A 26,378-nucleotide genomic window follows, 5' to 3' on the forward strand; every position below is an offset into this window, starting at 1 on the left:
GCTGCTGTTGGCTGGGCTCCAGTTCCTACAATCCTGATCATTATTTAGGGGGGGGGTCAGAATTTTCCAGTGCAGCGTTAGTCCCAGGGTGGACGCGTATGGCCGAGAGGCTCAAAGACGTAACAAATCTATCCACCTGGCTTTCCGCCACTGCTGCAGGCCCCTCTCCAATTTTCTTTTTCCTAAATAGCAGAATATGTGAGCTATTTGTTATTGCTGGAGTGACTTGACATGAAAAACATTCCTGCTGTTTGCTGAATATCTTAAAGAAACCGGATCTGCTAAAACGGTATAAATCAGTCTAAACAATAATATATCCCTGCTTGCTCTTGAGCAAACCCCCAGCACTTCAGCACACATGGTTTGCATTTTCTGTACTCTTCTTCTAGTAAGTCTTAAATGGCTGGAAACCAGTGTAAAATTTTCACGTTGGATTTTAAACCTTGTCAAGAAGTCATTTCTTGCATATTCACTGGATTTAATTCCTTTCCTTCCTCATCTTGGCAATTGATGCAAGTCTGCCTCTGAAAATGTCTTTTCTTTGCTTTTCACTTCAAAAGAGGGTTTAGTTTAAAGGTAGAAGAGGCAGTTTTGCCTTTTTAATGGAACGATGTGATCAAAACACAGGACTTGATAGGAGAAGTTCACTAACTGCTTCTGCTTAATCTGTGGCCTGGAGGAAGCAATTAATCCTTTTTGAACAAAAACCAATCACTGCAGTACTAGAGAAACCCATCTTCCCTGTGAAAGTATTGGTGTCACGCTTGCTTCAGAAAGGTGGCTCAGCTGTGTCTGTCCCCATAATCACGTTCTTGCCTTGAAGTAGCCTGCAGAGCCCCATTAACTTTACTAGGAGTGTTTTGCCTTGACTTAATTGATGTATCTGCCCTACTGGCGTTTTAACTTACTGCCTTCTCAGTTTGGAGCTGTTAAGACTTTAATTATTTTTTGACTGTCTACGGTGCTTGGTTTCTTGCGAAGTGGAGATATTAGGGGTTTTTTTCCCACGTGGGCATTCTGAGGCTGTACACTGAAAAGGGATTTTGCTGAAATGGCTTCGTGGGGTCAACCAGCTCTGAGTCACTGGACCTTGGTTAAAAAGTATGTTTTCTACCTTGCAACTCAGCAAGTGCCTTTGAGATGTAACAGTAACAGCAGCACCCAAAATACCACTGAGGTCAAATGGTACCTTCAGGGACATCTCATGTGCACCTCTTGTCCCCTGTTGTTAATGCAGATGTTTACTGAGTAGAATTTGAGCTAAGGAGAGCCAGACAGATGACACTTCACAGTTTTTGGTGCAGTGAGAACCACAGTGGAAACCAGCCTCCCTGTCTCAGCACTTTACTGCTAGCCTGACAGTAGTAAAAGCAGCAACGTTGGCAGGTCTGGCTCAGAATCTGTGCACACATGGGGTTTGCTGAGCACAAAGCCATTTTATAGCTGTTTTCAGAGCAGAGCTGTACCTTGATGTTGGCTGCTTGGAAGTTCTCTCTGAACACTGTGCATTATTGTGTGAGTCAATTCTCACTTTTTTTTTCCTGTCTCCTTTTCCAGGAGCCTCGGGTGTACTGTTGTGGAAATGCTGACAGAGAAACCACCCTGGGCAGAGTACGAAGCCATGGCAGCCATTTTCAAAATCGCCACCCAACCAACCAACCCCCAGCTCCCCTCCCACATATCAGAACATTGCCGGGACTTTCTAAAGCAGATCTTTGTGGAAGCCAGGCACAGACCCTCTGCTGAAGAGCTGCTCAGACATCAGTTTGCACAGCTCCAGTACTGAATTACCTCCCTTGCTAGCAGCTCCTGCTGGGCTTTCGGTGCCCCGTCTGGTCTAGTTGCAACTGCCCATTGTGGTGCTGCATCTTCAAAATGCCAACTCAGCTGTCCTAGTCCTTTGGGAAAATTATGCCAAGGAACCTAGGGTCTGCTCTTGTGCCTGATACCTTTGTTTGCTGGACTAATGTTTATTCTACCGACAGCTGTCCAAACAGAGCTGCATTTTTTGCCCTAGTTACCTTGATGTGAAATTGCAGCTGGCTGCATGTTTTCTGTAGGCCCAAGAATGGGAATATAAGAAGTGTCTCCCTGAACATAGAAGAAATCTGAACCAAGGTGGGAACTGGAAGAGCTACACTCTTCAGAACAGAAACGTGCAACAGCCATCCAGACCAGCTCTCTACGTGCGGGTCACTGTTGTCCAGACTGCTAGGGCTTTAGAGGCATCTATAGTACATGAATCCAGCAAAAAGCCATGTGTCATTGAGCATGCGCTCGCTATATAATTATATATTTTTCTTCTTAAGTATTCAGCATCTGAAGGTGTTCAGAAAATATTGATTCAAAAGTATGTGAATAGTGTTATTTTATAATGAAACCATGGATTTTGGGATGGGGGTGAGGGAGGTCTTTCTAGCTAAATGTCAGGATAATCAGAAAAGTTTCAGCAGAATGCAATCACTCCAGGGCCTAAGATAAGGGCTCTCCCACTGATGTTAGAAAATCCAGAGCTTGATTTCCAAGGCTTGATCTGTCCTAGCATTAAGACAGTGTCGGTTAGATTGTGTCCTCAGTAGCCAACAAATCTGTGCTCCTGCTTCATCTCCCTGGGACTGCTGGGTCTAAACAAAACCCTTCTTGAAGGGAGTTCTGCAGAACAGCTTTCTGTTGCACCAATCTTTTTCGCTGGTAACTTTTTACCATCCTTTAAACCAAAGATGGTTCATCTGATGCCCAGGAATTTACTTCAGGAAAAGCTTATGTGTTTCTTTGAGGACATGGCCTAATGGAAAATCGAGTTTTTCATGGGGAGAATTTGCTGGACACTAGTTTTACTTGTGCACAGTAAGTTAGAATCAAGCTCAACCCTTCAGTGTGTGTGTTTTGTTTTACAGGTGTGCAAGTGTTCATTTAAGATTTCCATAAAATGTTATGGCCCTATTTAAATAAGCTTTTGTATGAGTTAAGTCAAACAGTGAACCAGAGAGAACATTTGTAATGCTAGCATATTTCTAAAATTAACTGGAGATTCCCCTGCAGGTACCAGCAAAATGCATCCAAGTGATTTTGCCTTTGAAAGGTACCACGTCTCTGAGAACTGAGTTCCTGATGGCTTACTGGCCTCAAATACTGTATGTTGATTGGGGCACTAATAGTCCTTACTTTACTCATAAAAGACTAGCAGTTTTTAAGTGCTGGGGATTCATGGAGTAATTATAAGTTATTTGTGTGAAATTAAACTAAGAAAAGCAAATGTATTATTAGCTAAAATACTGTTCTATAGAGCAACGCTAAAGTTGTTCTGCTCTTGTATTGGAAACTGTATTAAAGCTCCACATACCTCCACTCTTCTCCCCCATAAAAACTTGAAAATTGCTTTCATAATGCAGTAAAATTAACAGGTTTTAAGTGAATGCTAATAGCAGGATAAGGCAAGTTTTAATGAAACCAAGCTCCTTGAACACATGAGAAATAGTGTTGAATTAAAAGAGGAAAAAAAGAACCCTAAAAAAACCCAAACAACCAGAAGCCCTGAAAGGGTTTAACAATCTGAAGTTTTTTCTGTGCCAAACTCAGAGCAATGTGTAATCAGTGAAAGCAAGGTAATGGTTTCACTTTCAGGCTCTCCTGCACTACTACAAAGATGCACTGTTGAGGTTGCAGGCACTTAGGGGGATATCTTTTATGAAAGCCCTTGTTCCGTAATTTATTTAATTCTAGTGAGAGCACTTCTATTGATCTTTTCCAAACCTGGAACTTGACTCCAAGTTGTCAAGACACATGGCCTGATTTTTTGGCCTTCACTTCACTGTCGCTTGCACCGAAGGGAAGCGGGGGCATGACACTTCTACTCTGTTTTAGGGAGCATTTTACACCACTTTGCTGTCTGTGGTGTAAATGGCTGTGTATGCTGCAGAGGAATGTGAAATCATTCCTGTAGTCTTGATGACAGAAGTAGGGTGGTCAGCACTCCTGTGGGGCCTGGTAGCACTCTTCAAGCCTTGCAACTAGCACCTAAATATACCAAAGATTGGAATCTTCTATTCGTCACACTTTACCCTGCAGACGTACAGCCAGCAACCAAGAGTGCAGTGATCCTGTCTGCATAGATTTCTCTCTACCCTTGGCTTGTCCTCAACAAACTGAGACCTTTTTCCGCGGTCTTTCCTTGCTATCCCACACGTTGTGTTTTGGGAGAGAGTAGGGCATGAGGAAATGGTGTAACTCTTAATGTTTCAAAGCAACTAAATCCTCAGGATCTGTTGTGGCTTTTACCTCATATGTGTCATGGAAGGCTGTTCCAGAGCAGAGCAAAGAGCATCGTGGACTGATGGGCTCAGTCCTCTCCCCGCCAGAGCTTCTGGTCCTTCCCACCACCTATGCTGAAATGTGCCTACTCTGCGTATACACTTGTATTCCAGTCTGTATTAATGGAAGTAAATAGCAATTGTACAGTGACAGAGAACATGGGGTGCCATCTTGGACTTCTTGTATTCCAGTACCTGACCCAATGCCACCCGTTCGGCACAGGAACAAGCCAAAGCATTACTTGTATGTTTGGAGATGCACTTTTATGAATGTAGTTTATATCGCTCTTTTTTAGCTCTTTTTACATCATGTAAACGGTGATGCCTCATACTTTTTTTTTTATTTATATCGTAAAAGATCATATTTGGTGATTTTTATATATATCGACTCGACTGTTACGGGGTAGGGGGGAGTATGGGAAATAAATTTGACGCCTTTATGAATTTAAAAAGGAAAAAAAGCAGCTGGTTTTGCAGAGAATTTGCTGATGGTTTATAACGAGTAGAGCCAAGCCAAAATGCGTTCTTTGTTTCCTCACAGCCCTCTTGATTATGGAAAAGGAAGATCTGGATTCTTAAGTCCACTGCTGTGGTGATTAAGCCTGGGGCTGACACTTATACTACAGTCTCTTTAGCATGGCCCTGGCAGCAAAAAAACTTTCAAGTGGACATAAATGTAATTATACTTCTAAATTGAATTACATCTGGCCTCTTTATCCTGGCAGAATTGGAAAAAAATGGGAATAAACTCATTTAGGGGACAGTGGAGGAGGAGTGCCAGGCTAACAATAAGCTATTGTGTCCATTCCAAATGTCATGTTGTGTTTTCTGCTATTCCTTCCAGGGAGGGCTATATAGTGAGTATTGGGATCCTTGATGGAAGGTGCTGCAGAAATGGAGAATACTCTGTTTGAAGAAAAATATCTTGTAGGAGTCCCATTATTCTGAAACAGTTGAAGCTGAGCAGGAAAATGTCTGAGATTCCCATCAGAGAGGAACTTGGGGAAATGGGGAATTTGGCTGTCCCTGAGCTTGTTAGGAAACAAACTATTGGCATTTTGGTCTCGGTGTGACGATTCTGTGCATTCCAGGTTATTTGCTTGTTCTCCAGTAAATCTGATCTTTGCCTATTCTAGTGGTGATAGCTTGCAGCAATTTGGATTTTTTTTCATATTTTTTTGAGTAGTATTCCAATGGACTTGAAGATGCTCCAGATAGTTCCCTTTGCCATTAATTACCAAAACAAATTGACCAAGAGGGAAATTGGTACCTGCTCCGGTGACACATGTTATTTCCAAGTGCCCAGAAAGCCAGGATAACTTGTGAAACCTCAGTAAATATATATTCCTGCTGTATACACTTTCTCTAATAGGCAAAGGCCAGATATTTAGAGCTGTACAGGGGGGGCTGAATGAGATCCCAGTGATTGGTGCCTAGGTTAATAGCTGCTGGGTGGAAAGGCTTTATATATTTGAATATGTACGGTCCTGTGGCTGTCACCTTGGTACCTGCCCGTGGAGCTGGGAGCATTCAGTCTGTCTTTACTTTCCAGAATAAAATATATGTCCTCTGTGGTTTAATGGTGTTTGGGCTTCAGGTCTTTAAACCCCAGCCTTGTTTAGGAGCAAATCTGACTAAGAGCTCTGAATTTCCCAGTTAGAAAATGTAGATGTGCTTAGGGGGGCAGTTCAGAAATGAGGAAAAGGACTTTAATAACTATCAATACCTGTCTGACATAAACTGTGCAGAGCAGGGAGAAATTGCTTTAACCTGGATTGTGCAGAAGACCTTGAACCAGTAGTCTATATATACCGACCGGGGGCTTGCAGTGCAAAGCCAGGCCATTGTATCGTTTTATTTACAATAAAATTATCATTTATATGAAAGCCTTTTTGGTGGTTGTTTGCGATAGTGTCTCTTATTTCCTGTATGAGTGGTGCCTCAAGATAAGTGAGTAAGACTATTAACTAGTTTTCCTTCTAACCAAGGACCTTAACTGAAGGAGGAAATTTTTCCTTTCAGGAGTTTGTTCTGTAGGACAGGTGAGAAGCATCCAATTCGTGAAGCATTGCTTCTTGGATCAGGTAAGTGTGTGTCCTCCACAAGGCTGCCCCTGAGGAAGGTCATATTCATCCATTTTCACTCTTCAAAGAGAGAGGTAGAATGGCTCCTGTCTGTCTTGTTAGTGTGTAAAAATAGGAACATCTTCATTTCACCTTGCAGGAGAGTAGCTGTGACTGGTTTATTGGCGCTTCATGTGGAGATTGTACTGATGGAGAGCAGGAGCTGAGGTTTGCATTTGGATTCAGCTGTGGTGGTGAGTTCTTTACTCCAGGTCTCGGTCTGTAAATGTTCTTGATTCTTCAGTGTTTAGCAGGGTGGATTGTCATCAGGTGGGGAGAAGGCAGTTGGTAACAACACCAGGAGGAGATGGTTAGTATGATAATGTCTGATTCCCTGCTGTGTTTCGCTTCAGCTGGGAACTCTATAGGGAATATCCCAGAGTAGCTTGCTAAGTGGGGTATGCCAGGTCTAGCTTGTGAAGCTCAGGCTCCTTGAAAATACATTTATTCTCAATACCTGGAAAACAGTTAAAGGTTCCTGAACTGTTTCTCCTTTGAATGTGTTGTCCAGTCCTTTCAGAAAGCAGAAATTTGGAGAAGAAAGGCCTCTGGACTTCAGACAAATGTGAGATATCATGAGCTCCCTTCCAGAACTGAAGCCTCCCAGCAGAAGTGGAGGAAACCGGGTAGTCTTGCATTGAGCGTACTCGGGATTTGGGACAGGATAAGCTTCGCTGTCCCAGAGTACGCCAAGGGAATGGGTAACCGCATTTCCAAATATTTTCAGGCTTTTTTTTTTTTCCAGCATACTATCTTAGGAAAGGACAGAAATAGTGCTCCTATAAAATTCATCTACGCTACTTGCTGAAATGCTCATTTTTTCCTGGTACTGCTTGGTCTGTTTACGCAGCTCCTAGTCTTCAGTGTCACAGTCACTTAAGCAGTGGTTTGAATGCCACCATGGTCCCTTGAGATGCCGGCCTCCTCGGGCCCTAACCACAACCTTCCCTGTAATCACCTTTTCCCAGGCCATGGTATAGCTCGTTGCTATGTCAACCAGATACCAAAATATTTGTTAATGTAAAATATGAGCAAATAAGAATAAATGGGTTAACAAGCTGATGCAATAGAAACCACTGCACATGAAACAACTACATGCGTGGCGCTTGTGTGCTGTTCCAGAACAGATGAGAACCAGACAAGTGAAGTTGTCCCAGAACAAAAATGTCTTGTGGAACCAGAAATAACCACTCCCGCTATGTCCTGACACCCTCCTTGTGTGCATTAGAACCTGAAAATCCTGCCTTTGCTAAAGGAGGAACTTGGAAACTCTCAGTTACCTTTACTCCAGGAGGTCCTTCCCAAAGCTGATGCCTTCATCCTTTCCACTCGGTGTGTTCAGGGGTAACATTTGCGTTGTGAACATGAGATTCACATCTTACACTTTTATGATGGCATGTTTCCTCCTGGACTCCCCTCCTCCTCCTCCCTCCTCTCAAAAATAAGTAGCTCTATAGTAATTCTGCTTTCCATAAATACAGAGTGTGTTGTCCTGACTTGAATCCTCACCATGCCCGTCTGTAAGTGGTGGTTGAGCAGGGGCTGGGAGAGGAATATGGAGGCTTGGGTTGAAGGTTAGAAATGATCAACCACAAAACACTGACCAATGCACAAAAGAAATGCAGGTAAAAACCTCTATTGCCTTTTTTATTTCTGATAATTTGTGTTATATGCATAGTGTAGCTGAGGGGAGGGTGACTTAAGGTGTGTTTCCTCTCCAAGTCCAGTTCTGAAGGAAATGTAATTTAAAATCTCCAAAGAGGTTGGCTATACTACACTACTGTGGCTCTTTCTATTAGGGTAGTAAAGTCTAAACTAGGAACAATGTCTTCTGGATTTAATATTGCTTGGGTGTGGGTGTGTTGCATTATATTCAGGAAATGCTGGCACGGTTAGCTGTCATGTCACTTGTTCTGCTGTTGTTGATCTCTGCCTAGTGCTCTGTGTCTTGTCCAAAACTGGACATCTGGATGGTATGGATGTATATGGATTCTTGCTGATTTTTTCCCAAAAGAGTTTTTATTACGTGAATCTGTTGGCTTGAATTTTTAGGCTCCGTAAATGTCCTTTCTGGAGCTAAAAGGCAGGTTGGTAACAGAAGCCTCGTGCTTGCATGGAAATGCAAAAGAAAGTTGTGGTGTGTGTAATACAAAAAAAAAAAGGTTATTTGTTGCTCCTCAGTTGCATTGTTTCTTCGGTGGCAAGACCAGATCTCCGCTTTGGAGGAGAGGAAGCGCAGGTGGCAGTGTGCCATTTTCCGTGCTTCAAATTAAGGGCCAGTTGAAGTGTTGCAGCAGTCATCAACACACCCCGGGCCACTATTAAAGCGGTTGTTCTGCACCGCCTTGGAGCCCAAGAGAGCTGTAGCAGCCTCTGCTTTGGCTGCAACTTTTGCTGCTTCTCTGGCTTCTCTGCTGGGGATATTTTCCCATGGAGCTGCTGTGCTGGAGCACCAGAAAGAAGCCCCAAGAGGGACCAGGCCATGACTTAAAATGAACTTTTAAGTAGTTGATCTCAACTGAGTGCAACTCTGCAGCATCCTTGCGTAGGTTGCAGGCAGTATCGATCTCCCTAGCTCTTGCTTCACTTGCCAGATGCTGCAGGTTTCTCTCTGAACCCAGCTGTCTGGACAGCTTCTGTCTCCAGATCGCTCTGAACCTTCTTGGTCCCAGGCTGGCGTGGGGTGCCGCTCTGCGGTGCCGCTGTGCAGTGCTGCTCAGCCTCACCAGGGGGAGTGCAGGATGCTTCCCCCCACCGCTCAAAGTTGATGGCTGGCTTCTGGCCACTTCAAAATTTCAAATAAAAAGCTGTAATAATGATTGGCATATATATGCTGAGAGCCTGTGGTCCTGTCTTCTCTTCACGGTTATCTTACTCCTAACTGTGGGGTCTGAACATCCTGAACCCTGGTAACTCCATATGTACAGATTGCCGGTTTAGACTGCTGATCAAGGGAGGCTGCTGGCAGCTGGAATGAGAAAAGACAGCCCTTGTGCTTAAAGATGGAGATTTGAAGTGAGAGTGTTGCAGTAAGAAGTCACTGTGTCTGCTCAGAAACAGGATTTTTGCGCGAGTTGCCCAAAAGGTATATTAAGGGTATGGGTGATTCAGAAAGGAGGGTTCCAGTACCAGTGGCATGAAACTAGCTCTCATCATAAAATCAGCTGCATTTTAGCTAAACATTAGGGACAAAGAAACAATGTTTGGGGCTTTTCTTTTTTGTTTTTTTCTTTTTTATCTGTCTTACAGAAACTTCACAGTTGGAGATACTTTAAGCTGGGGTTTCTATAGTGCTGCTTCTTCTGGTACGCCCTGGGAAAGTGTGCACCGTCATTTGTGCAGGGCTGTGCACCTTTGAAATGTATCAGGCAGACAAGATAAGCTCAAAGTGTGTTACCACTAGGGTTTCCCTGTGTGCAGAGCCTGGCATGTTAATCAGGGAAGCAGGAGTTTGCCATTCTTTTTCTTTGTGTGCAGCAGCCATTCTGTGAAACGTAGCTGTATCGAACGTCTCTCTCCCCCTGCGTGAATCTGATACTGATCAGATTCGTTTCCCGCCCCCCCCCCCCCCCCCCCCCCCGAACTGTGGTGCCTGGGTCAGGTTGCTGCAGCCTGTTCAGTAATATATAGCCTGGTTGTTGGTTTCTGCTCTCAAAATCAGAAAACGATCGTGTAACAGGCTGGAGATCTCGCACCTCTTGTGCTCGCACATGCTCCCTCCGTTTCTGCTACATCCATGAGTTTCCTGTGCCCATATGAGAAGGGGGTAAGTAGAGAACGGTGAGTGCTACTGTCTTTAGACAAAATCCCAAATTTCAATTTTTGGGAGGGAAGGAGAGAAATGGAACATCATTGTTCTTCTTGCTTAATGTTCTCTTTTTAACTGAAAGCCCAACATTTAAAAGCTGGGGGGTTTTCTCCTTCCCCAACCCCAAAATCGTCTGATATAGTTAAAAAGGCTTCGTATCTGATTGCCCCGCTGTGCAGAAAAGAGCAGCAGCCTGCCGAGGTGAGGGAATCGGGAAGTGAAGCCAGCAAGAAACAGGAAGCAAAACCGAGGAGTCTGCTTTCATTTTCTAAGGCGACCTTAGGAAGGAAGGGGCCGCAACCCGAAGAGCATCACAAGACCCTCGCCGCAAAGCAGCGACTGCTTGGGTTTTGTTTTATGACAATGAATGCTGCAGGGCTGCTCAGGAAGCGGCTTTTGTTGTGGTGTCGATCTGCTGCCTTCGTGTTGGTGTGAGGAGTCGGCAGCACCTGCATGATGGGGACGGTTGAAGCACTCGGTGAGGCTGAAATTCGCTTGGAGCCTTGCCGGGGTCTCTGTCTGTATGGGGTCTCTGTATGCGGTCCCTGCTGTGCTGGCAGTGTAAATCTCCAGGCAGTCCCCACAGACCTGCCCTTTAAAAAGCCCTTAACTAAACAAGAGAAATAACTTGTCTGACAGGAGGGACATCAGGCTCCTGGGGTCATCCGACATGTATTTTCCCCGAGATCAGGTGTGACTGCAGCCAGCTTGGCCAGGGAAGGAGAGCTGTGGAGATGCTGCCTGGCTGTTGGTGCACACCCGGAGCCCCGAAGGACTTGTTTTGAGGGAGGAGGACCACAGCGACCTGCGTGAAAAACTCATCTCTTTATGTACCATCTGTCCTTCCTGGGACTCCTATGGACTATCCATACCCATCTTTTTCCCCCTCTTCAATCCTTAGCTCCTGTCTGCATGGCTGTGTCTGGATTCTCTCAGACAGGACATGCTCAGCGGGAGCTGATGTTATCAGTCAGTGATGGAATAGGGGCTCTTCTTGTTCATATCAAAGACTGTTGCTCTGATGTGTGGGCTCTGCTAGTTTCTGTGCCATGTGGGCTCTGAAAAGCCTAATTCCCGTAGCATTTGAAAGACGTGGGGTTCCTGAATGCTTACCCTTTCAAGCTAGTCTTACAACTTGTGTGTGGAGGAAGGAGGTAAATAATAATTAGACTCACCTGGTTTCACTACATTAGGCTCTCCAGCCTGCCAGGTCTTGTTGGGCTCATTCATTTGTACGGACTATGCTGTCCAAACATCACAGCTCAGCAGATGGGGGTTGATCCAAACCAGACCTTGTATTGCACCAGTGAGCCCAGCTCTGATGCCGGTCCTGCCCATTGCACCGGCTGCAGTGAACTGAGCCGGCATCTGCTTGCGGAGGCAGGGCATAATGTTTATTGATACGGAGGGGGAAGCGAGTAAGCCACAAAATGTATGCAGGGCAAAGGGATGGATCTAATTCATAGGACAGTGAATTCCCTTTGAGAGTGGTCTGGACTCCATGTGGAAGCTGGCGTGCGGTTAGAGCTGGCGTGTGTAGCTTACAGGGGAGTAATGCTGGCGTGCGATTTGAAATCCGGGGTTCAGTCCCCAAAGGACTGGTCCGCCTCAGTCGTAACATTACACACATGTATCCAGGAATACTTTCTTGATCCTACCTGGGCAGAAGCTCTTTCCACAGTAACTGGGCAGTAAAAGGCAGACCTGACCGCTACCCCCACCTCCCCAGAGCCCTGGGAACACAGGACAAGACAGCGAAGGCTCGGAAACCTTGTATTACAAAAATAAAAGAGCGCATGGCGCAGTGTCACGCATGAAGCTGCCGTGCCAGGCTCCAGCGCAGAACGTACCAATCAAAGGCAAATATAAAAAAGACAAACACTGTTAAACAGTCATAGGGCAACATCCTTAAGGCTGAACAATCCCAGCTGAACTGAGCTGATGTAAACCAAGGACCCTCTTTATTCAGAGTCCCAGCAAGGCAGGATTGGTGTGGCAGGAGCTGGGAGCTCTGCTGTGACTTATAGGCTGGGTTATAAAATCCAGATCATCTCCTTTTCCATGGTGGCAGGCCTGAAACGTATGACCGGGGCTGGGGTTCCCGTGGGGGCAAGTGCTTCTGGTCTGACCTCATCAGTAAGAGGGGCCAGCAGAGAGAGGGCTTCAGGTCTGGGGGCTATACCCCGGTCGCCTCTGCCCTGTCCTTATGGCCTGTAGGACCCCTCTAAACATCGTCCAGAGAGGACTGGGCTGCCTCCCTTCCCTTTCTGCCCACAGGCCCTTGGGTCCCCTTTGCTTTACATCAGCTCAGTTAGCCCCCGGCTCAGCACTGCTCTGTGCCCTCTCTGGTGGGCTCCAGGGAAGGGTGGGCTGGTCCCACTCACGCCGACTTGGTCCCGCTCTCCACCTCCTTGTGCACCCACAGCTCCTTGTGCTGCTTGCGCCCAAAGCCCTCGTCGTAGTTGCCTTTACTCTTGAAGAGCTGCTGGAAGTGGGGCTTGCAGTAGAATTCCCCGTGGAGTGCTGCGTAGCTGCCCAGGCTGGGGAAGGAGAGCAGGGTTAGCCGGGCACAGGGACTCGGCCACAGGTTGGGGGGGAGCGTGGGAAGTTTGGGGGCACCGGGATAAGGGAGGAAGTAGGAGGGAAATTGCAGGAGGGGGACCTTTAGGAAGGTCCAACTGCTCTCTTCGGCCAGCTCAGGTTGTTAGGGGCTGCTGAGGGGTCTGTAAAAAGGGGGGGGGGGGGCCTGCAGGGCAGCTCAGCCTTGGCTCTGGGTCACCTAGGAGGAAGCTCTGGCTCAGCTCCATGTTACCTTGGGGCTGCTCTCAAGGAGGGGAAAAACCTCTTCTTCCATACCACATGGGATTTAGCTGAGACTTGGGACCAGGTGGCCAAATATGCCCTTTTTTTTTTTTTCTTTTTTTTTTTTTTCTGTGACGAATGGGCTGGGGGTCTTTAGCTACCCGGCAAGAAGAAGGGCTGTGATGGGTGGGCGCATGGAAGGGCCATCCCCCACCCAGACTGGGCAGAGCCGCAGTGACACCCATCCACCTCGCTGTCAGCAAGCTCCGCAGCAGCCTCCCGGCCCGGCTCACCTGAGCTTGGTGTGGCAGTGCTTGCAGCAGAAGCAGGCGTTGTGGAAGACGAATTTATCCGCCACCAGCCGTTCCATGGGATAGACGGTTTTCTGGCAGGCAGTGCACATCTCCTTCACTTGTGCCTTCAGGCTGAAGGACTGGGCAAGGGGAGACCAAAGGGAGAGAGGATGAGGAAGAGGTTTGGGATATCCTATGCCTGGCTCCCACCACAGCCCTCTTCCCTAACATCCATGCTGCCATTTGCTGGAGCATCGGTTGGCGTGAAGCAGCCCCATCTCCCCTCGCCCTCCCTGTACTGCTCCAACTGATGCTGGGCTGGATTGGTGCTTGGGCCTCAGGCTTTCGGTCCTTCCCCCCTTGCCGTGAATCAGTAGGATGTGGTAAAATGGCAGGTACCTTGGAGCGCTGCACTGTGCTGCCTCCTGAGTTGTTCTTTGCCTCCTAAGAAGAGAAAGAGAAGCGAAATCAAAATGAGAGCCTGGACTGACAAACCTGGCGCTGAATTGCGCTTAAGGAGGAGCAGCGGAGGATTGGTACGGGCAGCTGAGCTGCAGGACCTTGGGGCACGCCAGCAGCCTCTGCCTGGCTGTCACAGGCACGTGGTGACCGTCTCTGAGCTCACTTGCCCAGAGGCCATGACCTCCATCCAGTCCTCCTGTGTGTTCCTTCCTGCACTGTGGTGCTTTTCCCAAAGAGAGGAGAAGGAAGAGAGGAAAATAGAAAAAGAGGAAAAACTGTTTACATATTGCAGAGGGAACTAGGCACTAGGAGGCTGTGGGACTTCTCTGGAGCCATGGGGGAAGAGCAGCCAGCTCTCATTGTGCTCACTGAGGCCACAATGTCTTGGACATAGGAGAATGTCATAGCTTTATTTGTTCGGTGGCCGAGGTATAGCTGACCTCTTTTGTGGTGGCAGCACCCAAGCACAGATCCAGGAGATGTCACAGCATAGGCATTGCAGAGCACAACCCCAGGGTGACAACTCTCCCTTGCTCCCAGCAAGCACTGATGAGTAGCTCTCACCATTTTCAGGCATCGACTACTGTCCTTGGCTACCCAGTGCAACCGCCGTGCTTGTCTCAGCCCACGGAGGGCTGGCACCAACCTCTCAGGAATAACAGCAGCAAAGCAGAGGAGCCCTGTTTCCACATCCCTGGGGGGCAGTTTTGGGCCTGCGGCGGGTGGAGAGGGGGAGAAAGAGCTTTGTAGAGCTGCTGCAGCACAAACCTCTGGCAAAACTCCCGCTGTCACCTTTTCTTATGCATCTACCAACAGCAGCTCCGCTTTGAGGCGAGATGCTGCTCCTGCTTCTTCTACCCAACGTTTACGGGGCTGGAGAGTGATAATTAACCCTTCTCTTGCTGGAGGTGCACAGGGCCTGTAGTTGGAGGGCGGTAGGCTACCAGTTCCCCCAGAGCATAACTGGGGTGCCCCTTGCTCCCATGGAGCATGTTGTGCTGGTTCGCCCTCAGTGGATGTTTTGTTTCTGAGCTCCTCTGCTAGCCCCATTACCAGCCCATCACGCAGGAAACGCCTGCGCCGTAGGCAAGACTGAAAATCCTTCTCGAGTCCCCCACAGGCTCTGTGTGTGTGTCTGGAGGGCAGGAGGGGCAGTGGGGCACGGTCAGAGCTGAAGACACGCTCCACGGCGTTCTGCAGCTTGGCAGGGGCACATTTTACTCAGACCCTGTGGCTGCGGGACGAGCAACAGGGCTGAGAGATCCAAATGCTGAGGTACCTGTACCTCTGCCCCCAGGATCTCGAAGCGGGGTCTCTGTACGCTTTCGCAGCTGCAGCTGCAACAAGTCATCTCCTCCCAAATCTCCTCCCCCTCGCTTGCCCCACGGTCCTGCACTGTCCCCAAGCTGGCTGTTTGCACAGGCACCAACTGGGTCCCAGTCAGCCTCCTGCAAAGTATTTTGCCTGCCTTCGTACTGATGAAAATGCCCCCTTCTGCTTTCAAACGGCCAGGATCAAAGGGGTAAACGTACTTTTCGCAAGCGTGGACCAGCTAGGACTGCTTTACAGCAGACTGGCTCGCCCTCTGCGCTGTTCGTTCCCAAAGCTGGGGCAGTGTGACCCCAGAGCATCACCCCGCTGCCTCCTTGTCCTTCTTCTTGCTGCTGGTTTGGCTCTGCTTGGCCAGCACTGCCCCTTGTCTCTTCTCCTACGCTCATCTTCCATCCCCATTCCTCCTGCTTTGCGCTCCCGCATCATTTCTCCTTTGTATTTTTGGAAACAGTTTGTCTAAGAGACGCGCAGGAAACTCTCACTTTGCTGAGCTGCCTCTTCAGACGTTTCCCAGCTGCTCTCATTGACTGAGGTCAGGGACGTGATTTTCCTCTCACTCCCACAAGGCTGGCCGAGTAAGCCAAAATCAACAGAGGGACATGGGCAGCGAGGAGACTCAGGCTGTGTAAAACCAGTTGCATCCCTCGGCCCTGGTAAAACAACCGCAGGTGCTCTCCTGGGGGTTAGGTTTTAATATACTGTTTCCAGGCTCAGCTGACCAGAGCTAAGGAAAACGCTGCCTCTTTGGAGCTGGAATACATCCGTTCCCAAGGCTACAGGCAATCCACCGTTGCTCGTCACTTCTCGGCAGCCTTCTGGCTCCGATCAGGCACACTATCTATTTCATATCTGATATATCCTCCCTCGGGGAAGGGCCATATCCTGTCCCAGCAGGAGATGTTCTTGAGCCTTTATGTTTTTCCATCTCCAATCACTCCAATCCTAAGCAGCTCGCATGCTCTCAATTGTGATCACAGAAAGCCATGGAAACACAAACAAACAGACAGCAACTCGAGACAAGAGCAGGGTGAGCAGCTCTGTACCGACCAGAGCCTGGATGCTGGCACTGCAATGTGCTCAGCAAACAGCACCTTCTGCTGGAACATTCCTGTCCCCGGTTTTGATGTCTGAGTAGCAGTGACCATGCCTTTGATCACCCTAAAATGTCAGTCCGGAATACAGCTTCTGTACACGCTCTCCATCCCTGAGAACCAAAACCCAGTTTGAAATTCCCATACAAACCACAGGGGATGTTACGTACATGAGTTGGGGGTGGGCTGGCGGGTCCTGTGGCCTGGAACATGGTTCCTTCCCCTCCTCCGTCTGTTTAAGCCTGAGCTTGAAGTTGGTGGGCTGATGTTCCCCGGGGAGGCTTCTAAGACAGACCTCTTGCAACACCTGGAAAGGAAATGTCAACAGGAGCGTGGCTAGTTTCATCACCCCAAACCCAGCAGCTGCGCAGCTCTGCAGGAGCTGGTGCGTAACAGCAGCATGCTCAAAGCTTCCTCCATGGGGTCAGCGCAGCCTCTTTGGTCTAGGGCTTTCTGGAGGGATCCGAGAGATTTAGGTACACCAGACTGGACTGGCAGACAGAAGATGCAGGTTTGGAATACTGCTCAGTTTTAGGAAGCCGGCAGGTGACCTGGGACACTGAGCTTTAGTCCTCTAGTCCCATACAAAGATATTGGGCTAGGATGGGAGAGGGCCGTTGGAAATGTGAGCAGAAGGTGATGTGATGGCTTCTGCTCCAAACCCACGCATGGAAGGCAATGGCCAAGCCGTTAGCTGCAAGGCTACAACTCCCAGCCAGAGCTGCCGAGGCAGCGAAACCAGCGTGTTTCACTAATATAGCCGCTGAAGAACTTGTGTTGCTGGAGCAAGGACTGTGATTTTAGTCTAATTTTAGCCCAGAAACGCCTTGCTGAACAGAGTGGATCACAGCTCAGCAGAGCGAGTGATGGGGATTTTGTCTTCTCTGGGGAGCCCATGTCGCCTTTAGGCTGAGACCTGTAATCTGTGACCTCTGTGTGATGTGCTGAGTGCCTAGGAGGGTGAGTTTGACAGGTCTCAGACCAGTTTTAATGCAGCACAGAAAAAAAACCACCAGCATTGCAAATCACCCCTTTTGGTAAAAAATTTTTAAAAACATTTTCAAAAAAAAAAAAAAGGCACTGACAGATCCTCAGGGGGTTTTCCCCATTGCACCTTACCTTCAAAACACCCATAAAAGATCAGGCTTGCTGAGCCCTGTTTTGAATATGCAAGAGAGATGTGGGGTTGAGCAAATGATGCCGAGGGAGGAGCCGAGCAGGGAATAGGAGGGTGAAGGGGTGGCTGTGCAGCTCTGCAATGATGGGGATGTGCTGGGGGCTGGCAAACCAGCACACCCCTCCCACTCCTGTCTGGGGCTGCTTTCCTCTCCTACTGAAACCTCTCGTCCTCATATTGTTACCCCAAAAACTTTCCTGGTGCCCAAGGTCTAGGGTAGACCCTGAGAAAGCCCCAAGGCAGAAGGCATGCCAGGGTGGAGGGCTTGGGGCAGGGGATATCACCCCAAAACCAATCTCACGGTGACATCTGCAAACATGCCCCGGGTTTGGGGGGGGTTCTTTGGCTGCCTAAAAAGTCCCAACACCCAGCAGCTGATACTAGGTTTGTGTTGTGCACAGCAAAGCACCCAAAGTTAGCGGCTGTTTTCGGAGTTGAGAGAGTTTTTCTCCAGGTCCCGAGCAGCGATGGGTGAGCTGGGCTCCCCCTCGCAGCCCTGGGGGGCTGGACGGCCCTCATCGTAAACATTTCACAGCCTCATCTGAGATACGGCTCCTATTTTACCTAAATCATTTCCCCTCTCCTCTGTGGTTTGCTTGTTATTTCCTGCTCGCCAAGCGGGGCGGACGGCAGCGTGCAGGCGGCTGCTGCCGTACCTGCCGTGTGCTGAGGGTTGGGGCAGAGCTGGCCGAGGAGCAGCCCCTGCGGCAGGGGCTCATGGCCCAAGACCACAGCCCCTCTCTGCCCCCCGTTCCCTGAGACAGGACCTTCCGTCTCATGTCTACGGGGTCTGTATGGTGCCTACAGCCCAGCACAGACCCCAGGGGGAACCTGAGGAACCCAGAAAACCTAGCGTCCCTACCCCACGCGTACTTATAATGCGGATGCACAACCCTCCCCCTTTTCACCTGCCTTTCACCTTCTCCCCTGCCTTTGCCACAAACATTTCTCCAGCCCCAGCTTCCCTTCCTCTTCCCTCACAGCTCATCTTCTTCTCCTACCCCAGCCACCTTTTTTCCCTCGGTTCAGTCTCTCCATCATCCCCCTCTTGCCCTTTCCCGTAAGCACACGCTCCCTGCCTCTTTCCACCTACTATTTGTTCCTTTGCTTCTCTTGCCCCCGAACCCTGTTCCCTTCAATGCCATCCCATTTATCCTACTCCATGGCTTGACGTTCTTCATCCAGCCCCATCCTCCAGGTCTCTTTCCTCTTAACATCCCTCTGCCTCCATTCCTCTGCCCGTCCGTGCACATACCCTGCTCGCAGCCCCGTGCCCACACTCTCCCAGCCTTCGTTCCAAACGCGAGGTCCCCCCGGTGTAGCTGCCCTACGGGCATGTGAGTAGAAGTTGCTAAACATCCTTCCTGCCAAAGGACAGGAAGCAAAAGTAGAAATCTCAAAGGGGAAGGGTGTGCTGAAGTGATAAAGGAAACAGAACAAGTTAGAAGCCACAGGAGGGTTTCTAGGAGGCTCTCAGCTGCTGTCATCACTCTTCCAAGGAGGCATTAGTCTGCACAGGATGGGATTTGAGCCCAAGGCAGTCAACACAAGCCTCCGTGAGCAGAGGAACCCCAGTGAGACAGGCTTTGCTGAAGAACATGCTGCCACACTGATGTTATGAAGCCTTCCCAATTGCTAGGGCAACCCTCCAGTGTGCAGCAGGGAGGGCTTGCTGAATTTTTGAGGAGTGCAGAGGGCATCTGTGACAAAGCAAGTGGTGACAAGCCAAGTCCAAGTCTCCACAGTGGAGACTGGCACCGTAACTGCTAGATCTGACTTCTCCAAACCTCTGTTCCCTGAGGCTCTTAGCCGTCTATGCAGTCCAGGAAGAGCAGGGCAGAGGATTGTCCTCTCCTGGTCATGCAGCCAGAAGTTTCAGGTATTTGGCCCAGGACAAGGTGAGAACCCCTTTGCCTTACAGCCTCCGTTCTTCCTGCCTCACCTGGGAGCATCTGATGTGGACAAAAAAAAACTTTCTCCAAGGAATCAGGGCTTGTGCTATCTACCCAGGGAGATGGAGCAGCTTTTGATGGCAGCACTGGTGGCCACAGCACGGCAGACACTGCTGGTGTGCTCCAAAGACGTGGCACCACAGCCAGCGGGATGCACTTAGTGCCCGAGCTGCCAGCTCTGCCTGCCCAGGTCATCACCGGCAGCTGCCGGTCCTGTTCTGGGTGTTTTTTTGGTGATCTCGGCAAGTTAGTGTTTGACTCAGGACCTTGGGTTTGGAGCTTGTCTGGCATCCGCAGGGGATGTGTGCCTGCTGCCGCATGAGAGCAGCTAGAGAGGTGCTGCGGCTCTTTTAGCACTGAACAGGGAGCGTTTTGGGGTAAGAAAGGCAACGTTCATCCCAGAAGCTCCTTGGTCTCAGAGCTTTTGCCTAGCAGCCTCTCCCCTTCCCCTCTCACCTTCCAGCCTGACCCTGGGGGCAGACGTAGGGAGATGAAGCATCTGGGGTGGTCCCTCAAGGAAATTCCCCAACCCTCCTGACGGGGACGTGCCTCTGAAGCATCAGGACGGGTGCAGGGAGCCTTTCTCCCCTTTTCCCCCTTCCCCTCACCGGCAGGGCCACCCGGGCTGCCCTCGCTGCCGAGCCAGCCTGCTCCCAGCGGGCCCCCAGCCCGGCGCTGGCTAATGGCCTCTCCGAAAGCCGATGGGTTTCCGGCACAGGAAAGCAGCGTGACTGCGGAGGGCGAGAGGCCCCTTTCTGCCATATGGTTCCCATTAGCAGCCCTGTGAAGTGTATGTTTACTGCTGGGATCACTGTACCATTGCAAGAGGCTTTCCCAAAGGCAAAGCATGGCGGGGGGGGGGGCGGGGGGAATCCAAGTCCTTTCCTCCTCCATCCCGGGAGGACGCGGAGTATCCCCAGCAGCGCAGAAAGGCACGGGCAGGGGCTCAACACCTCGGAGAGGCTGTCAGGCCTCTCCCCAGGGAAACTGTGGGCTAAGCCGATTGCTGTGGGGACTGATGTCCCCGACATCATGTGCAGGATTAGTGCAGCCTACACATATGGGACGGCCGCTGACCCTCCAGCTCCATGGCCTCTCTCAGCGGGACTGCGTGGGATGGAGATGAAGAGGAGCTGGAAGAGCCTGTCTCCCGAGCCTGGGAATCACGCAGCTCACTGGACCCCGTTTCAGCAGCCTTGAGCCTCATGGCCAATCCACACCACGAAACAAATCGTGGTGAGGAATTGGCGTCAAAGAGGCCAGCACCAGAACCGGGCACAGCACCGCCAGGGAAGGGGGCACGGCATCCCTGGTGCTGCTTCAGCTTCTCAAGCGTGGAAAGAGACAATGAGATGCAGTTTTGGGAGGATGAAGGAGCGAGCCCAGTGGTCACGGTTCCAGCTTTAGCCATGGAAGACCTTAATTCAGCTTCAGATCTTGGCTCCTTCTGTGGCTTTGAGCCAACCACTTGACCTCACCAGTATTTGGGACCCAGGGCAGGTCCTCGATGCAGGGTGAAGGACTCCGGGGAGGAGCAGCCGGGCCACTTCTGCGGACACCACTACCCTGTTCCTCAGGTTTCTGGAGAGAAGCCCCACCACACGGACCTGTCCCTGCCTGCACCCCACAACATGGAGCTACCTTCCACCAGCCTGCCCCACTAATCCGCTTTCCGTCCACGTTCTGCGCCCGGGCTGCCTCTTGAAAGGCTGCCAGTGGGCAGGAAATCTGCAGCCGAAATGCTGAAGGATGCTGACAAGGAATAGTTGTGGGGAGGAACAGGGCTGCCTTTGTCAGGGCAACAATGGAGGACCCGCAGAAGCGAGGAGGGAGCCCGAGGGAAGCCCCTGCCCACCCGCTCTGGTCTCCCACCTTTGTCCCTGCCTCGGCTTGCCTTCCCTGAGGAGGACGTGCACGGCCCTGGAAGGACCAGGGCCAAGCGGGACCGGGATGGTCCCCAGCCCCTGCCTCCCAGCAAAGAGGCAGACAGGGCAGGAGGATGCTGCTGGGATTCATCCGTTTTCCAGAAGTGGAAACCGAAGCACGGAGCAGCCCATTCCTGGGACCGCGGCCGTGTTTAATGGCATCCATTAAAAATCATGGTCTGAAGGGAGTCTCTGCTCCCTGGGATCTCTTATCTTGCCAGGAGCTCAGATAGAGCAGACAAATGCAGCAGAAAGCCTGCTGGGAGGATGAGAAGAGCCTCTTTTCCAGGCAGAGACAAATCCTCAGCAGTGCCAGATGACAGAGAAAGCGGCAATGGCCAAAAATTGCAGCTTTGAAGGTTCAGGCTGGACATTAGGCAAAACTGCTTCACTGGGAGACTTGGAAGCTCTGCATCGTGGTACTAATTAAGTACAAAATAAACGTAGTGCAAACAAGCACAATAGGCAAATAGCAGTTCATGCTCCTTCCCTCCCCTTTTCAGTTTTTCCGTAGTCTCTTCCATAAACCATGTTCCACCTGGAAACCTCACCTTCTGGTTTCCCACATAAATGTAGATCCATTTACCATTATACTGGCATTATGTTCCTAGTTCTTCTCCCACCATAATATTTGCCTCTCGGAGAGATTCATAAAGAGTAATCACATTCCTTATCAGTCTTTTTTTAGCAGGAGAATGCAATTCCTTTTAATTTGTTCTCATAAGGTAGGTTCTCTGTTCCTACAGCCACCTTGGTGGCCCACTGCAAGTAGGTGAGCTGGCCTGAATGCACCACACTGAAGGAGATCTCAGACCTTCGTATTCTGGTACAAATACTTCTCTGCCACCCCTGAAAACATCTGGCCTGATGTGCTCTTCCTCTGTCACCTCTGCCAGAAATCCTAGATGCTCTTTCTTCTTCAGTGCCTTCCACCTGCCGAGGTCCCTCCAGGCTACAGCAACTTCATGTTGCAACTCCCCAAGTGCCCGCTCTGGCACAACTCTCCTTTAGCCATTTCTAGAACTCCAGTCTCACCTTCCTGTTTGCTGATCTGTTTTTTCTCACCACGGGCAGATCTCCTGACTTCTAAAGGGACTGTTAACAAGTTCAGTCCCTAGATCTCTCCTTGTGGAAGGATCCAAGCGTCCTTCCATTTTACTGTCTCTTACCTATCCTCTTTCCTGTCTCCACTGAAAATAATAATTTCCTTGGGGCACTGTATCAAGTGCTTTCCTTAGATCCATGAGCCTCTGTTGTTTCAGAAGTCAGTTATCATACCCAAGGAAGATACTGAGCCGACTTGACATGATATGTGTTAAAACCACACTGCATTTTATTCTGCTTCCCAATACCATGTCTTTGATGAGTCTTCCAAAACCTATTCTAGAAAATCACCTTTTATTGTACTCCGATTAATGGACCTGTAATTGCCTGTAATTTCCTCTTTCTCCAAACGTAACCTGTAAATGTCATGTTGGCTAATTTCCTCTTGTGGAATATCACCTGTAAAAAACACCAGACTTTGGACTGGCATTTCCTATGTGGATTAGCCCATCTCCTGAGCTCTGAGAGAGTCCCTCCTGAGAGCTTCTGCTGTTTTACCATCTGCAGACACAGCAAGAGCAGGAGTTCTGTTCCAGGCACCCCAAAACACAGCACAACCACTTTCCGTGGTCCCTGCCTCCACACCACCCCTGCGCGAGCTGCTGTGTCCTCCTGCGTTTGCTGTCCAAATGCAGATTGTGTCAAAAAAAAAAAAGCCACCAAAATCATATTCATAGATTAACTCTCTCAAAACATCATTCTTATTGAGCTGCCCTGTCCATTTTCAGCCTTCACCTCCATCCTCCCTTTTAGGACCCAAGATGCCATACAGCCCAGTATAGGATCTGGTGCTCTGCAAGGCCACGGGATTTCAGCGGAGCAACGAGTGTGCTGGGAAAAGGAAGCCCTGGAGAGGCACATCAGAGGTTGCTGAGGCTCCGTGTGTCTGAAAACCCTTGAGCTGGCCATATGGAGAGGGTTATGGGCACACCAGAGGAGTGAGAAATATGTCTAAAGTGTGCTTAATATTGATTGCAATAATCCCTTCACCCAGATTTAATGTTTTCCATCCCAGAGCTTTTGCTAACAGCTAGGTAAGCTCTGCAACACCCCCAGATGGCAGATAAAAATGACTTAACTGGAAAGTGAAAGGCAGACACCTCTGGGGGAACATGGCAGCTGTCTGACAATGGACAACAACCATGCAAAAGCTGAGGATGGGCGAAAAGGAAAAGAAAAACTCCATCGCCATGTAGGACTGGAGGGGGTAGTAGTAGGCTCACAGGACTGACTCGCTGAAGGAAACCAGAAGAGGAACTCCCCTCCCTAATGAGATGTCTCGTGAGATTTTTGTTGACCAAAAAAGGTCAGGAACCTAGTTTTAAGCTGTATGAAAAAGAAGATGGATCCAGACACTTTGCAAAGCCCAAGAGGCTGTCTGACAGACCCTCACTTCTTAACTGGGCATTTGCTTCTTGCAGGGCTCACATTTAAAAAGGACGTTAATGCTGGAGCTGTTTCAGACTAGGCTTGATCGGTTGCCCTGCAATTATTTTGTGATCTACATTAATAATGCTGCAGATGTGCTACTCCTGGCTTTAAATACACAACAGCTCAGCCGGGGCACCAGATGTCTTCCCTGCGAGAGCCCTCACACGAAGTCTTTGGTGGACAAAGCCCATTTTCCAAGGCATGAGCCAGGCTACTGAATTATCATGTTCTTTCAAAACTAATGCCCACCTCATGAAAAAAAATCAGCAGAAAATCCATCAAAAATATGACCTACAAGGTAGCCTAGCTGGTCTCAAGTGATCCCAGGGGATTAGAAAGATCAGACTGGCTCAAAATATGGTAATTACAGCACCGGACTGGGACTTGGGAGACCTGAGCTTGATTCCCAGCTCTGCTGCTAATTTGGGGGTGACAGTGGACAAATAATTTCATTTTTTCAGTTCCTTTCCCCCCTTCCCCAATGAAAACAGAGCTGCTCTCCTTTGTGAAGCCCTAGGAGATCCCTGGCTGTTAAGGGTTATGTCAGAGCTCAGGGTATTTGTGTTGTTATTAAATCTCACAGTCATGCAACAGCCTCCCAAGGGAAGTGATGAAAGACCTGTCGCTGCAAAGGTTTAAAGCCAGGCTGGATGAGGCGGTAGGAGACACACCACTGGGAATTAGCAGGCATTAATGAAGGGGGATAAGGGAGTCGGGATCTAACAGGTTTTCTTCCATCTCTCTCTTTCTGATCAGCTTAATAAAATGGATCTGTCCAGCCCCCCTCCGGCATGTACTGCAGCACACAACAAAGACGGAATTACAGCCCAAACGGGCAGCGCGAGCCCTGAAACCCCGCACCCCAAGATGCAGCGGATCCGGCAAACACAGGCCTCCGCTCGCTCTTGTCCCCATCATCTGCTGGGTGCAAGCCCCTCGACCCCCAGCTCATTCTGGGCATGGGGTGCTCACCCCCCCCTGCTTCAGCAGCATCGCTCCCCAACAGGCTCCTGGAGCTCAGACAGCGTCTCCTTGCCCCTGCCTGACCCCGGCGAGGCCACCCAGGACTGAGAACAGACCCCCTTGTGTTTCCCCCCCCACCCTGAATTTGCTTCCCGCGACCGCCTCGGCCGAGCCTCCTCCCAAAGCAAAAAAAGTTCCCGGGGTATCTGGGTGGGACCTCCTCCCGGGGGGGCTGCGCAGGTGGGGGAGGATGAACCCCCCATTTGCTGGGTGGCTCCTGGCCAGCGGTGCTGCTTCCCGGGATTCTCCCTGTCTTTGCATTCCTCCCTCCTCTCCATCCCTTTCTCCCCAGGTCCCTGCCTCTCTTCTCCCTCCCCACTGCTCGGTCTTGCTTTCTCCCCCAGCTCTCCCACCACAGAGCAGAGCCGCAATCAGCAGCAATCCCCGGGATGGATGAACCCCCTCGCTCCCCGCATCTCGGGGACCATCATTGTCTCCCGCCGAGCCGCCCGCTGCCTCCCAGCCCTGTTGTTCTCCGCGATCGGAAGGCTCACCATATGCCTGGGCTCCTCACGGCGATGCCGAGCAGGAGGGTTTCACCGCGGTAGGGTGGGTCTGTCCAACGGTGGGTCTGTCCAGCCGTCCCCGATGGCAAGGGTGTTCTGGCTCCCTTTCTCCCCGCTGCAGAGGCCGGGGCTGTGGGAGCCGGAGTCGTTTCCTGCGAGCTCCCACGGCCGCCTCGCGAGCCCTTTTATCGCTGGGCTGCCACGGTGATTGGCTCTCGGCGTCGTACCGTCTTCCAGCCGCTTGCTCCTTTGTGTGAAGCCAACCTCTAACCCCAAACCTTCCCCAGCCCCTCTTTACCCGGGCTCCCTCTCCCCAGCAGCCCCCAGAGCCCCGCAGCCTCCCCGACCCCGCTGCCAACACCGCCGACCCTGAGAACTTTGCCTCCTCTTTCCTCCCCGCCGGCAGCGTGCGTGCAATTACCCCTCTGGCATAATTAGCTTTTGCCAAGCCTCTCCCCCCGTGTTCTGCGTGTGCAGATGGGCTTCGCTCAAGACTTTGGACGCGGCCTTGGGCTCTCTCAGCATGGCACTAACCCACTCGTGTAAGGTTTCCTGCAAGCATCCCTGAGGATCTGTCCCACCAGGGTCTGCAAAAGCCAAACTCGCCCCCACCCCCAGCCTCAGCAAACTGTTTGCAGAGGAAGGATCTTATCAGGCAGCGGCAGGAAAGGGGGATCCCTATGCCCCCAGCTCCTAACACCCCCCCAGGGGGGCAAAACTGACCCATCATGATTTCAGAAATCCAGGTTTTACTCCACAGAAAGTTGATGAGCCATGCGTGGGAGTGGTGCTGGTCCGTAGATCTCCCAGGGCAGGTTCTCACAGGGCGAGCAAAATCGCTGCCAGGGCGATAAAGGCAGCTCCACCCGCACTGTCTCTGGGGTTTGGGACCGGGTGGCTGAAGTTTGGAAGGCTGGGATTTCCCCAGGAACAGGGCAAAATGATAGGAATAAATAGGTTAAATATTAATAGTTAAAACCTGAAGGGAACTCAGAGGTGTTTTGAGACCAGCCAAGGAAGCTGGGATGGCCGTGAGCTG

At 50.2% G+C, this 26,378-nt stretch overlaps 2 protein-coding genes across 4 annotated transcripts in view; one reads left to right on the top strand and one right to left on the bottom strand.

The window, feature by feature from the left end:
- Positions 1-10,007, top strand: part of MAP3K3 (mitogen-activated protein kinase kinase kinase 3) — a 44,450-nt gene extending 34,443 nt beyond the window's left edge. For both annotated transcript variants that reach the window (XM_049800873.1, XM_049800874.1), the window contains exon 17: positions 1,558-10,007. In XM_049800873.1, the coding sequence (XP_049656830.1) occupies positions 1,558-1,786 (229 nt within the window). In that variant the 3' untranslated portion in view covers positions 1,787-10,007. The remainder of the gene's footprint in view (positions 1-1,557) is intronic.
- A 1,990-nt stretch (positions 10,008-11,997) lies between these two features.
- Positions 11,998-25,639, bottom strand: LIMD2 (LIM domain containing 2). 2 transcript variants are annotated; one of them, XM_049800902.1, is made up of 5 exons: positions 25,328-25,639; positions 16,392-16,528; positions 13,736-13,780; positions 13,337-13,476; positions 11,998-12,781 (listed from the first exon to the last, which is right to left on the bottom strand). In XM_049800902.1, the coding sequence occupies exons 2-5, from the start codon at positions 16,431-16,433 to the stop codon at positions 12,622-12,624; spliced, it is 387 nt and encodes a 128-aa protein (XP_049656859.1). In that variant the 5' UTR covers positions 16,434-16,528; positions 25,328-25,639; the 3' UTR covers positions 11,998-12,621. The 2 variants fall into 2 exon arrangements, with proteins under 2 accessions (XP_049656859.1, XP_049656860.1); XM_049800903.1 differs by lacking the exon at positions 25,328-25,639 and adding an exon at positions 18,654-19,889.
- Positions 25,640-26,378: the final 739 nt, after the last annotated feature.

The sequence above is a fragment of the Accipiter gentilis genome, chromosome 5 (genome assembly GCF_929443795.1).
Source record: "Accipiter gentilis chromosome 5, bAccGen1.1, whole genome shotgun sequence".
Classification (NCBI taxonomy): Eukaryota; Metazoa; Chordata; class Aves; order Accipitriformes; family Accipitridae; genus Astur; species Astur gentilis.

Coding starts and splice junctions, on each gene's coding strand:
- LIMD2 (XM_049800902.1), bottom strand. CDS start 16,433: ATGTTCCAGGCCACAGGACCCGCCAGCCCACCCCCAACTCAT. Junction 13,781..16,391: donor CCAGCCCACCCCCAACTCAT/GTACGTAACATC, acceptor TTCTCTTCTTAG/GAGGCAAAGAACAACTCAGG. Junction 13,477..13,735: donor GCACAGTGCAGCGCTCCAAG/GTACCTGCCATT, acceptor CCCCTTGCCCAG/TCCTTCAGCCTGAAGGCACA.